The 14,349-nt window shown below is 43.6% G+C and overlaps 1 protein-coding gene across 1 annotated transcript in view; it reads right to left on the reverse strand.

The window, feature by feature from the left end:
• dnai1.2 (dynein, axonemal, intermediate chain 1, paralog 2) overlaps positions 1–14,349 on the reverse strand; it is a 355,371-nt gene that overhangs the window by 169,423 nt on the left and 171,599 nt on the right. The window contains exon 13 of the mRNA XM_068031491.1: positions 6,110–6,357. Coding sequence (XP_067887592.1) covers positions 6,110–6,357 — 248 coding nt within the window. The remainder of the gene's footprint in view (positions 1–6,109; positions 6,358–14,349) is intronic.

A 14,349-nucleotide genomic window follows, 5' to 3' on the forward strand; every position in this document is an offset into this window, starting at 1 on the left:
CTTCTTGACCACTCTATTGACCTGTGTTGCCACCTTCAGGGAACAATGGACCTGAACACCCAAATCTCTCTGTACATCAATTTTCCCCAGGACTTTTCCATTTACTGTATAGTTCACTCTTGAATTGGATCTTCCAAAATGCATCACCTCGCATTTGCCCTGATTGAACTCCATCTGCCATTTCTCTGCCCAACTCTCCAATCTATCTATACTCTGCTGTATTCTCTGACAGTCCCCTTCACTATCTGCTACTCCACCAATCTTAGTGTCGTCTGCAAACTTGCTAATCAGACCACCTATACTTTCCTCCAAATCATTTATGTATATCACAAACAACAGTGGTCCCAGCACGGATCCCTGTGGAACACCACTGGTCACACGTCTCCACTTTGAGAAACTCCCTTCCACTACTACTCTCTGTCTCCTGTTGCCCAGCCAGTTCTTTATCCATCTAGCTAGTACACCCTGGACCCCATGCGACTTCACTTTCTCCATCAGCCTACCATGGGGAACCCTATCAAACACCTTACTGAAGCCCATGTATATGACATCTACAGCCCTTCCCTCATCAATCAACTTTGTCACTTCCTCAAAGAATTCTATTAAGTTGGTAAGACATGACCTTCCCTGCACAAAACCCAACATCCTCCCAGCTCATCGATGATTAATTTCTGCAAGAGGCCCATCAAAAGGTGTTATGCTCAGAATTTAAATGTGTTTGAATGTACTAGGTAAACTTAGATACAACAACAACTTGCATTTGTATAGCACCTTTAACAAAAGAAAATTGCCCCAAGCTGTTTCACAGAAGCGTAATCAGAAAAATCTGGACACTAAGCCAAAGGAGATTATAGGAATATCCAAAGTTTACCAAAGAGGTAGGTTCTAAGGAGGAAAGGGTGCTGGAGAGCCAGAGGGGTTTTAGGGAAATAATTCCAGAGAGTGGTGACTGAATGCATTGCCACTAATGGTGGGTTGCTCAAAAGTTCAGTCAGAGGAATATAGTTTGGAAGATGTTTGTAGAGCTGGAAGAGGTTACAGAGATAGGGAGGGCTTGAGGCCATGAAGGAATTCTCCTGGTTGTTTATCCTACCAATTAATATATCCCTTTGTAAAGCTACAAACTTTCTTTTTAAAAGACATTCAACATTCAGCAGCAATACCATAGCCAAATCCCCCACCATCAACATCCTGGGGTGGTGGGAGGGCGGGGGATGCAACCATTGACCAGAAACTTAACTGGACCAGCCACATAAATATGGTGGCTACAGGAGCAGAAGGAACTGTATATTCTGTGGCAGTGAATCACCTCGTGACTCCCCAAAGCCTTTCCACCTCTACAAGACAAAAGCCAGGGTACTCTCCACTTGCCTGGATGAGTGTTGCTGCAACAACACTCAAGAAGCTTAACACCATCCCTGCACCACAAGCGTACTGTGGCAGCAGTGTGTACCACCTACAAGATGCTATGCAGCAACTTGCCAAGGCTTCTTCAACAGTATCACTTAAACCCACGACCTCTAATGCCTAGAAAGACATGGGCAGCAGGTGCTAGGGAACACCGCCAGCTTTAAGTACCCCTCCAAGTCACACACCATCGTGACTTGGAAATATATCATTTTTCCTTCATTGTCAAAGGGTCAAAATCCTGGAACTCACTACCTAACAGCACTGTGGGATTATGTTCACCACATGGACTGCAGCGGTTCAAGAAGGTGGCTCATCGCCTCCTTCTCAAGAGCAAATAGGGATGGGCAGTGTTGCTGGCCTTGACAGCAATGCCCTCATCCCAGGAATGAATAATAAAAAAGGGTCCAATTCAATTCAATGCCCCCAAAAATTCTTCAAATTTACTTGCTCAATATTCTGAACTTCATTTGTAGTACTTTAAACAATATAGTTTAAAAAGCATATAATCAACATTTTTATCCATATCTAAAGCACCTCTGTGAACTTTATTTCTATCTGCAGCACTTGCCAATGTGAGAGTATTATTTAATCCACAGATTTTCCTGTGTCAATGGTGACACCCCTGGATGTTGATGGTGGGGGATTCGGTTATATTATTGCTGTTGAATGTTGAATGTCAAGGCGAGGTGTTCTTGAGTATAGGGAACATTATCTTAAAATTTGCTGATATCATGAACAGTGAGGATGCATTGATTGTAGAAATGGATTAAAGGTACATGGAATCTGCTTCTGGAGTGACTTAACACCACAGAACCCAAGAATATATCTACAGAAGATCCTGAATTTATAACAAATACAAAGATTTTCTAATAGCACAGAGCTTTGGGTAAGACTTGATAGAATTGATACCGGAAGGATGTTTCCTCTTGTGGGGGAGACTGGAACTAGGGGACACAGTTTAAGAATAAGAGGTCTCCCTTTTAAGATGAAGATGAGGAGAATTTTTTTCTCTCGTTAGTTTGTGGTATTCTCTTCCCCAGAGAGTTGCGGAGGCTGGGTCATTGAATTTATTCAAGGTTGAGTTAAATAGATTTTTGATAGACAAGGGAGTCAAGGGTAATGGGGGGCAGACAGGAAAGTGGAGTTGAGATCACAAGCAGATCAGCCATGATCTTATCGAATGATGAAGCAGGCTCAAGGGGTTGAATGGCCTACTCCTGCTTCTAGGTCCTATGTTCCTATGTCCTATGTTCCTGTAACAACTGCATTGGAAACAAGGGATCAAGATCAATTAAGAAGAGCTAATTAATGGCTGATGGATTTCAATGTTAACAAACTTAAGGCAATGCATATTGCAACAAGAAACAGCAAGCCTCCTTAATGAAAGGAACAAAGGTGGACAAAAGAAAGAATCTGGTTATGCTTACTTGATCATTTGCTGAAAATTAACATGAAAATGTTATCAAAAAAACTAATCAAATAAAGAACTTGTAAAGCATTATAAAATTCTTGAGGGTTACCCAAATGGCTTTTCACTCAATGGATTAGTATTGAAGTTCTGAAGGCAAACGCTGCAACCAATTTGTGCACATAAATGTTCCACAATCATTCATTAAATGAATTAATAATTTGTTATAATAAAAGCAAAATACTGCAGATGCTGGAAATCTGAAATAAAAAAAAAGAAATGCTGGAAATACTCAGCAGGTCTGCAGCATCTGTGGAGAGAGAAGCAGAGTTAACGTTTCAGGTCAGTGACCCTTCATCAGAACCATTCTCCCTACATGCCAACAGAACTGTTCCGATGAAGGGTCACTGACCTGAAACGTTAACTTTGCTTCTCTCTTCACAGATGCTGCCAGACCTGCTGAGTATTTCCAGCATTTCTTGTTTTTATAATCATTTGTTATTCTGTTTTTGGTTGAGGGAGCAATAATGCCCTAACAGTAGGAGAATACCACACACTTAATTGAATACTGCCATGTATCTTTTCTGTGCATCTGAACAGGCAAACAGGGCCTCAGTTTAGTAAAGAATTCTCTCCGCAATCCACTGTTGAGGCAGATTGCATATTCTTTCACCTCCTTACATGCCTCCAGAGTTATGCCCCGATTGCATTTCTTTCTCTGTCTGCTAATATTGACAAGATGTCAATTGGAAATGGATTGAGTCAGGTGCGTACGCATTTCATAACTTTAAAAAAGCTCTGACAAACACACAAACAATGCCTTATTTCGATCCCTGAAGACACACTGAGTTAATAGCAGATGCCAGTCCAGTGGGTCTTGGAGCCATGCTCTGCCAAGACAACAAACCAATTTCATACATAAGCAGATCATTGACGGAAATAGAAACAAGATATTCGCAGACAGAGAAAGAAATGCTAGCAGTAGTATGGGAAGTAGAACATTTTCACCTATACCTATACAGAGCAAAGTTGAATGTCATGACAGATCACAAACCATTGCTGGGCATTTTTACAAAACAGAAACCAATGTCCGCAAGAATCAAGAGATGGAGATTGAGACTCATGCCGTACAATTGTCAACAAATATACAAACCAGGCAAAGATGAAGCCGAACCTTGCCAATTTTTTAAGTCGAAACCCAATCAAAGATGATCCTGCTGAGCCTGAACTAGACATTGACAACCTAAATTACATATACGGTCATGCCGTGCCTAAGACCATGAGAATAGACAAAGTAAGAGAAAAAACAGGGAAAGATGAAACGCTACAACTTCTCATGAAAGCCTTACAAACACAGAAGCATGACTATTGGAAACACCCTGATGTAAAAGTATACCAATCAAGCAAGGATGAGTTCACAGCACATGACAGACTCATACTCAGAGGTAACAGACTTGTCCTCCCTACATCTTTAAGGAGAAAAGCAGCTGAGTTCGTACATGTAACGCATCAAGAAATCATAAAGACAAAAAGCCTTCTGCAAGAGAAGATATGTTTTCCCTGGAATTGGCAAAATGGTAGAAGAAGCAGTAAGAGAATGTATACCATGCCAAGCAGCCATGAATGAAGGTACAGTGAAGCTCAAACCCTTGCCAGCGAGGCCGTGGAAGACAGCGTCAGCTGATTTTTTAGGACCTATTCCCTCTGGTTTTAGTCATAGTAGAGGTCTACAGTAGATATTCAGAGGTAGAAATAGTGACATCGACATCTGCAAGAGAAACTCTACCCAAATTTGATGCTCTCTTCACAAGACAAGAGATGCCTGATACAGTAAGAACAGACAACTGCCCACCGTTTAACAGTCATGAATTCGCCGAATTTGCTACCATTTCGGATTCACTCATCAAAGAATCACACCCTTTTGGCCGAGAGCAAATAGAGAGGTAGAATGCTTTAATCGCACTCTAATGAAAACCAAACGAACAGCTTACGCTGAAGGAAAGAACTGGAAACAACAACCCTTTAGATTTCTAACAGCCTAAAGGGCAACCCTTCATTCAACCAAAAATATATCACCGAGTTTCACTCTGAATGGAAGACAGATAAAACGCGAACTACCACAATTCATGCCTACTCAACCCTACACGCACTCAACGGAAAGCTTGAGGGATAGAGACAAGAATCAAAAACAGCAGATACAGTGGATGCATGCAAAAGATATTGAGATAAAAGGAGACAAAGTCCTGGTTAGGCAAGACAAAACATTGAAAATTGGCTCACCATTTGATCCAAGAGTGTTTACTGTAGTTCAGAGAAAAGAAAGCATTATCATAGCAAAGAGAGGAGACGACATTGTGAAGAGAAATGTAAACTTCTTCAAAAAAGTCAATGCTACAATAATTCCAGAAGAAAGTGACGAAGAAGACTTTGATGACTTCACGCCTGCGACAACTCAAGAAGCATCTCAGCCAAATCAAGCGCAGCCGACAGCAATACTGCAAAATCCACAGAGAAGATCATTGAGACTTCATCGAGTACCTGTGCGATTTAAAGACTATGTCATGCATCAATGATGAATGGAGCCAGGCGGGAACAAAGTCTGGTATTGAGCGTGATGTGCCTGAAACTTATCCCTTCCAAGTTTCAAACTTCAGTCCAACCATGTCTAGTTCAATGTAATTTTGCAATTATTAATTTTAAAGAAATGGGGAAAACTTTAGATTTAAAAGAGAGGGTAATATAATGAAGTGCAGTGGTGACTTCACCTTTAAGAAACTGTGAAATTAAGAGATTAGGCTATTGATGCAACTGATGACATAATCAGACATACATAAGGAGACACCATTTTGCGAGACTCACTCAGCACATGGCTTTACAGAGAACACACACACACCAGAAGAGAGAAAAGACCTGTAACTAAAATCATGCAATGTAAGTAAGACAATAAATTGTGTTTGCGTTGAATCCGAGTATAAAGCCTGCAGTTATCTTTAATGAAGACTTAGGAACACAGCAGAACACCACACACAGGACAGACCACTTGTTTTTTTTGTGCCATTTAGTGGAACAGTCATTTGTAAGGAAAGGCACTTGTAAAGTAAATGTCAACAAAGGTTCTCTGATCATCCAACACACTACCAATATAGTCATTAGCCTATATGGGGAAACAAACATTTAAATTTTGACATATTCAACAAATAAATAGAAATGTAGAAAAAATGGTAATTGTTAATCTTCTACAAAGATTGTGAATCTTATTACAAGGATCGAGAATTCAACTACAATACTCACCTGCCAAACAGGATCACTGTGCTTGCCAGACATAGCTGTACTCTTGTAAGTAGGCCCTGTAATGTGTTCCCTGATGTTGTAGACAGCAACACAGCCATCATAAAAGCCAACAGCTATCAGGTATGGATACATATTATGGATGTCCAGGCACATGACACTGCTCTCTGTACTGTATTGGTATTCGGGGTAAGTAGGATTTTTCAGCGAGTGAACCAGAAGCATGCCGCGGTTCTGTTTCATAAAATCATCTAGGAGTGAGGGAGAAAAATATAATTAATCTTTCATTTACCAAAGAAGCAGATGAAGAAACTTAATTACAGAAATTTGGGCTAGATTTTGCCAAAGTGGTGGAGGTCCTGACAGTGGGGTGGTTTTTGGGAGGCATGCACATTCGGGCGGCAGGCAGGGGAGGTGGCCAATTAAGGACAGTGGCGGACCTCCCATGCTGCCAGCCAAATCAGAGGGCTGGAGGCTCTGGATCCTCAGCCGCATCACTGACAGAGTTGGCCGCTGCTGGAGCAGCAATAAGAACGTGAGGGTGCCTCCACTTTGAGGCGCCCTCGCAAGGGTGGGCATTACATTTTTTTTACATGGGCCAAGCAAGCAGGGCATGGAGAATGGAGAGGAAATCCATTTGGACCTCTGGCTCCATTGGCGCCCCCCCCCCCCCCCGTCCCCCGTAAGCCGGTGGGATGTCACCACCATGCAGTTGGCAACCACCCCACATGGCAAGCGGCCCGGGAAAATCGCCCTTAAATGGGCCATTAATCACTCCAATTGGCTACCCGTCTCATTTGGGTAGGCAGCCGAGGCATTGGGAAACGTTCATGACAGCGGCTCCTCAGCATTTTACCAGTCCCCCGCTGCATCCTAGCCTACCACCTGGCGGCTGGTAAAATTCCATCCATAATTTTACTAATAGAAATTTGGAATTATTTTCAGTCCAGGGACAGAAAACAAAAATAAATACTGCATAATTTCCTCAACTGAGAAATACCTGTCAAAAATGCAACAAAAGGAAATTTCCTATATAGTCGTACGTTCCAATGTACACCTTCATCACTATATGGTGTCACAAATGGATGCGAACCCCCTTGTAAATTATGTTGTGCATTTGAGTATTAACGTCAACCACCATTTTATACAGCATGTTTTAAGTTTGTACTTCTGTGTTCTTATTGTCAAAATGGAGGAGAGGTCAGGGGGGACAGCCACTTAAAAACAGTCCAGCTTTAGGACCCAGGAGATCACTACCCAACCTGTGCGGACTCGAAACTGTAACTGTGAGTACAGCCTTTCCTCGAGTATACAACTGCCCTGTGCTAGAGACACATGTCCTGGCAAAAAGCCACAGCCTGTCTTGAAGCTGCATGGACTTTTCTCTCTAAGGCCTTTTCAACAAGAAAAATTAAAGTGAAGCCACACTTTGAAAAATCCAGCATGAAACAAACCCAAAGACAAGCTGCAGCAACAGCAGAAAAGGTCTGATTTCTGCCCATTTCCTCTCCGTCTAAAATAAGGTGACTTCAGCAATTTAGTGGTCTCCATTATTACCTTTCAGAGTGCAAAAAAAAAATTTGCAAGAGAAGAGATAGCTCCAACAGCTCCTCCTCTATTCGGCATTTCTAATCGGTGATCCCCAACTTTTGGATACGTTTTTTTGATATTCATGGATACTAGTTTTAAGGGTGGCGTAGTGGTATTATCACTGGACTAGTAACCCAGAGACCCAGGGTATTTCTCTGGGGACATGGGTTTGAATCCCACCACAGCAGAAGGTGGAATTTGAATTTAATTAATAAAATCTGGAATTAAAAGCTAGTCTAATGATGGCCATGAAACCATTGTCGATTGTTGTAAAAACCCATCTGGTTCACTAATGTCCTTGAGGAAAGCAAATCTGCTGTCCTTACCTGGTCTGGCCTACATGTGACTCCAGACCCACAGCAATGTGGTTAACTCTTACATAGTTAGAGATACAGCACTGAAACAGGCCCTTCGGCCCACCGAGTCTGTGCCGACCATCAACTGGCCATTTATACTAATCCTACACTAATTCCATATTCCTACTACATCCCCACCTGTCACTATATTTCCCTACCACCTACCTATACTAGTGACAATTTTTTAATGGCCAATTTACCTATCAACCTGCAAGTCTTTGGCATGTGGGAGGCGGAGAAAACCCACGCAGACACAGGGAGAACTTGCAAACTCCACACAGGCAGCACCCGGAATTGAACCCGGGTCGCTGGAGCTGTGAGGCTGCGGTGCTAACCACTGCGCCACTGTGCCGCCCTACATGCTCTCTGAAATGGCCTAGCAAGCCACTCAGTTGTACCTAACCACCACGAATTTAATAAACCGGACGGACCACCCGTCATCGACCTAGGCACTGGAAACGACCCAAGTCACACACCATCCTGACTTGGAACTATATCGCCGTTCCTTCACTGTCGTTGGGTCAAAATCCTGGAACTTCCTTCCTAACAGCACTGTGGGTATACCTACCCCAAATGGACGGCAGCAGTTCAAGAAGGCAGCTCACCACCACCTTCTCAAGGGCAATTAGGGATGGGCAATAAATGCTGGCCTGGCCAGCGTCGCCCACATCCCATGTATGAATAAAAAAAAACTGAAATCCATATTAGCTGGTAGTTACGACAAGTTGCTATTTAATAAATGTCCTTGCCTTTTTTTTTTATGCCTTTAACTTTTCCCTGAATGTTTGTAATCATGTATGTCGAAGTTAAACCCCTTTAAAGAGTGTGTTAATAAACCCTACTTTTTTGTTTTAACTTTAAAATACGTGTTGTTGAAGCAATTATTTACTATTAGGGTTTAAGGGAGGGAAAGAAATTCAATCACTAATCTAGCTACGGACAGGTGGTTGAAAAAACAGGGAAATTTGATCAGAGGGAAAAAAAATTAAATGAACTGCCTGTTCATAACATAGAAGTTGGGGTCTCATCCGGGATAAACCCACAAAAGACCATATTGAAGAAACAAACGGATTCAGTAATTAAAATAAACTGATTGGAAGCCAAAGGGACAAAATCTGGTAGCTGAAAAGATTGTTAAGGCAGCTAAACGACCGCAGCAAAAAAACTCTCTTATTCTAACATTAGAAAATGGCACATTTTGATTCAAAGATGTTTTTGGAGCAAGGTGATGTAACAGCTGAAATGCTGGCAACCCTGAGTACTGACCATTTAAAAGCTATAGCTGGGGAGATACAAGTGAAATAAAAACAAGAAATACTGGAAATACTCAGCAGGTCTGGCAGCATCTGCGGAGAGAGAATCAGAGTTAACGTTTCAGGTCAGTGACCCTTCTTCAGAACTGAGATACAAGTGAAACTGCCCAGAAATGTGAAACGAACTGAGGTCCTAAAAGTGTTGGCTGAGCACATAGGACCCAGTCCCATTCCGGAACAGGTAGATGAGGGATTAACTCATGAATCTGACCCATCTCCCATGGCCAGAATGGAACTGGCAAAACTCAGGATGCAATTGGCGTTTCAGGAAAGAGAAAAGCACAGAGAAAGAGAGAGGAAAGCGAAAAGGAAAGAGAGAGAGAGGAGAGAGAATAGGAATGAGAGAGAGAAAAGAGAAAAGCAAAGAGAGGGAGAGGAGAGATAAAAGGAGAGATAAAAAGAGAGGCGAGAGAAAGGGTTTACCAGCTACAAAAATTGAAAATGGAGCTGAAGGCTCAAGCAAAGAGAGAGGTGAGACAGTTGGAGGCTGCTAGGGAAAATCTCACTTCACCTGGTAACCGTCCAAATCTCCCTAACCCAGAATCAGGCTTTGAGGCTCTTAGGTATGCTAAGTTCGTACCAAAATTTGAAGAGAGTGAGGTGGAATCCTTTTTTGCTGCTTTTGAGAAGGTAGCGGGACAGCTACGATGGCCACAAGAAATGTGGATCCTCATAACTCAGGGTCAGTTAACAGGGAAGGCTCAAGATGTCTATTCTATGCTGACCCCTGAAACGTCTGCTAATTACGAGCAGACCAAATCTGCCATTCTTACTGCTTATGAGTTGGTCCCAGAGACATATCGACAGCAATTCAGAAATGCTCGAAAGAAACCCATGCAGACTTGTTGAGAAATCGAAAGGTGAAAGCAAATTGCTTTCAACTGGTGGGTCCAAAATGTAAAAATACAGCGCACCTTTGAGGAATTACGTGAGCCAATGTTGCTGGAGGAGTTTAAAAATTGCCTACCCCCCCAACCTGAGAGTGTACTTGGAGGAGCAGAGAGTCCACACAGATAGAGAGGCTGTAGTTGCTACCGATATCTATGATCTCACACATAGGCCTGGCAACTCAGTCAGATCCTTCCAAAGCCACACACAAAAACCATGGCAGAATAAGAAGGGAGGGTGGGATAAAAAAGGGAGCCACACCTGGGAAGGGGAGTATGAATGACGGTGTAAAGAGTCCGCCCCAAGCCAACAAAGAGAAACCCTGAAGACCAATGTGCTCCCACAGCAACAAAGTGGGTCACTCCAGGCCAGAATGCTGGAAGCTAAATGGAAAGCTGGTGGGTCTAATAGGTTTCCACAAGGGCAGTCCCAAGAAGGATATCCCAGTAAAGAGCACAGCAGAAGCGGCAGAGGCCCTCATGGTAGAGCTTAGACCCTCTGAGGGCATTTCCCTCTGTGTTGATGGACCGGACAAATTCCCCGAGAGTTACCAGAGTTTATCCTAGAAGGAATGGTGTCCCCCTACCCTTCCCAGGAGATGAACAAGTCCATTGTACTGCTCAGGGATACGGGGGTGACTCAGTCCTTAATGTTAGGGAACAGCGTAAGCCTTCCCCCTGAAACATCCTTGAAAGACAAGGTCTTGATCAGTGGAGTGGGACGAGTTTACTTGTCTGTTCCCCTCCATCGAGTCCACCTGCATTGCGACCTAGTCTTAAGCCCTGTAACCACAGGAATTGTCCCAGAGTTACCAGTAGCAAGGATAGACTTCCTACTGGGAAATGATTTGGCTGGTAGCAAGATAATCGCAACCCTTATAATCCTAGACTAGTCCAGCAAAACCAGGGAAACTGAACAACTACAAGAGCAAGTACCAGGGATCTTCCCTGATTGTGCAGTGACTCGATCCCAAGCCAGACAGGCCAGATTAGTGGAAAAGGAACCTGTGCCCCAGCTGGATGAGCCGGAGGTCTGGTTAGCTGAAACGTTCTTTTAAGGCCCTATCTGAAGGGGAGGAGGTGCTCAGCCGAGCCTCCCTAATTAACGCCCAGCAGGCAGATCCTGAAATAAAGTGCATAGCACAGACTGCTTGTTCTGAGGCAGAGGCCACCCGATCCCTGAGTGTTACTACCTGCGAGAAGGGGTAGTCATGCAAAAGTGGAGACCTCACAGGAGACCTGTGGACGAGGAGTGGACAGTGCTCCACCAGATTGCAGTGCCGCCAAAATACTGGCAAGAGATTTTACAGATAGCCCATGCTATCCTGATGGCTGGACATGTGGGTACTCGGAAAACTTTAGCCCGAGTAAGTAAACACTTTTTCTGGCCTCGCCTCTGGTCGAAGTGGCCAAATATTGTAAAACCTGCCCTGCTTGGCAGATTGCAGGCAAACCCCAAGCCACAATTAAACCAGCCCCCCTCAAACCCATTCCAGCATTTGGCGAACCCTTTGACCAAATTTTGATAGATTGTGTGGGACCAGTACCCAAAACCAAGCCCAGTCAACCAGTGAGTGTTTGTCAGAGGGTGGAAATACCTGAAGGCAGCCAGGAGGAGTCAGTCAAGGAGGAGACCCCGGTTGAACTCCCGGCTACCAAACTGGCAAACGCAGAAGTCTTAAAAGATTTAATCCCCCAGCTGACACACCTAGCACAGCCCCGTCTTCAGGCTGCATTGACTTTTCTCTCTAAGGCCTTTTGAACAAGAAAAATTAAAGCGAAGCCACACTTTGAAAAATCCAGCACGAAACAAACCAACCCAAAGACAAGGTGCAGGAACAGCAGAAAAGGTCTGATTTCTACCCATTTCCTCTCCACCTAAAATAAAGTGACTTCAGCAATTTAGTGGTCTCCATTATCACCTTTGAGACTGCAAAGAAAAAGAGATATCTCCAACAGCTCCTGCTCTATTCGGCATTTCTAATTGGTGATCTCCAACTTTTGGATACTTTTTTTTGAAATTCATGGACACTAGTTTTAACTGACATCCATATTAGCTGGTTGTTAAGATAATTTTCTACTTAATAAATGTCCTTGCCTTTTTTTTATGCCCTGAATGTTTGTAATCGTGCGTGGCGAAGTTAAACCTCTTCCCGAATTTAGGAGTGTGTTAATAAACCCTATTTCGTTGTTCTAACTTTAAAATCCATGTTGTTGAAGCAGTCATTTACTATTATGGTTTAAGGGAGGGAAAGAAATTCAAGCAATAATCTAGTTACGGACAGGTGGTTGAAAAAACAGGAAATTTTAGCAGAGGGAAAGAAAATTAAATTAACTGCCTGGCCGGAACAATGGGAACAGTAGCACAGTGGTAATGTTACTGGACTAGTAACCCTAAGGCTCAGACCAATGCTTCAGAGACATGACTGGAGGTTAAGTTCAATTAATTAATAAATCTGGAATCAAAAATCTAGTCTCAGTGATGGTGACCATGAAATTACCGGATTGCTGTAAAAAACCATCTGGTTGAATAGTGTCCTTCAGCGAAGGAAATCTGCCTCCTGGCCTGCTCTGGTCTACATCCGAGTTCAGTCCCACAGCAATGTGGTTGACTCTGTAGCCGAGCAAGCTACTCAGTTGTATCAAACTGCGACAGAAAGGTTGATAAGAATAAAACCAGACCGGCATTGACCGAGGCACTGAAAATGAAAAAGGCACACCCTGCCCAGTCAACCCTGCAAAGTCCTCCTCAGTCATCTCTGGGGACTTGTGCCAAAATTGGAAGAGTTGCTCCACATACTAGTGAAGCAACAATCATACTGATCGAATCAAAGCTTGCAATGTCCTAAACTTCTCCATCACCATCCCTGGGTGTGTCTTGTCCCACCAGCAGGACAGACCCACCAGAGGTGGCAGCACAATGGTATACAGTCAGGAGGGAGTGGCCTTAGGAGTCCTCAACATTGACTCTGCCTCCCATAAAATCTCCCAGATCAAAGTGGGCAAGGAAACCTCCCACTGGTCTCTCTTAGCTGATGAATCATACTCCTCCATTTTGAACAACACTGGGAGAAGCACTGAGGGCAGCAGGGGCACAGAATGTACTCTGGGTGGGAGACTTCAATGTCCATCACCGAGTGACTCAGTAGCACCATTACTGACCGAGTCCTGAAGGACATATCTGCCAGACCTGGCCTGTGGCAGGTGGTGAGAAAACCAAGTGGGAAAAACCTACTTGGCCTCATCCCCACCAATCACCAATCACAGATGCATCTGTCCATGACAATATTGGTAAGAGTGACCATCGCACAGTCCTTGTGGAGATGAAGTCCTGTTTGCACATTGAAGATACCTTCCATTGTGTTGTGAGCATTACCATCATGTTAAATGGGATAGATTCAGAACAAATATAGCAGCTCATAACTGGCCATCCATGAGGTGCTGTTGGCCATCATGAGCAGCAGAATTGTATGCAACCACAATATGTAACCTCAGGACCCGGCATATCCGTCACTCTACCCTTATCATCAAACTACGGGATCAATCCTGCTTCAATGAGGAGTGCAGAAGAGCATGCCAGGCATACCTAAAAATGAAGGGTCAACCTGCTGAAGCAACAACATAGGATTACATGCATGCTAAACAGCAGAGGTAGCATGCAATAAACAGAGCAAAATAATCCCACAACCAACGAATCAGATCAAAGCTCTGCAGTCCTGCCACATCCAGTCATGAATGTTAGTAAACAATTAAACAGTTAACAACGGCATTTACTCAGTAATAACCTGCTCACTGACGCTCAGTTTGGGTTCTGCCAGGGCCACTCAGCTGCTGTACTCATTACAGCCTTTGTCCAAACATGGACAAAAGAGTTGAACTCCAGAGGTGAGGTGAGAGTGACTGCCCACATCCCATGAACGAATATAAACAAATTGCATGATACCCACTGACACAATTTTCTTTCTTTTGCAGGAAAATCTGAGCTAACCGAAATGGCACAGGCACACCTAGGTGTCCTAACCCCCATGGAGGAGATGGTGCTGACCATTATTAGGAAGGTCATTGCTGAGGCCATGGTCAGTGGTGGGGCTGAAACT

This window comes from Heterodontus francisci, chromosome 1 (genome assembly GCF_036365525.1).
Source record: "Heterodontus francisci isolate sHetFra1 chromosome 1, sHetFra1.hap1, whole genome shotgun sequence".
NCBI classification, from domain to species: domain Eukaryota; kingdom Metazoa; phylum Chordata; class Chondrichthyes; order Heterodontiformes; family Heterodontidae; genus Heterodontus; species Heterodontus francisci.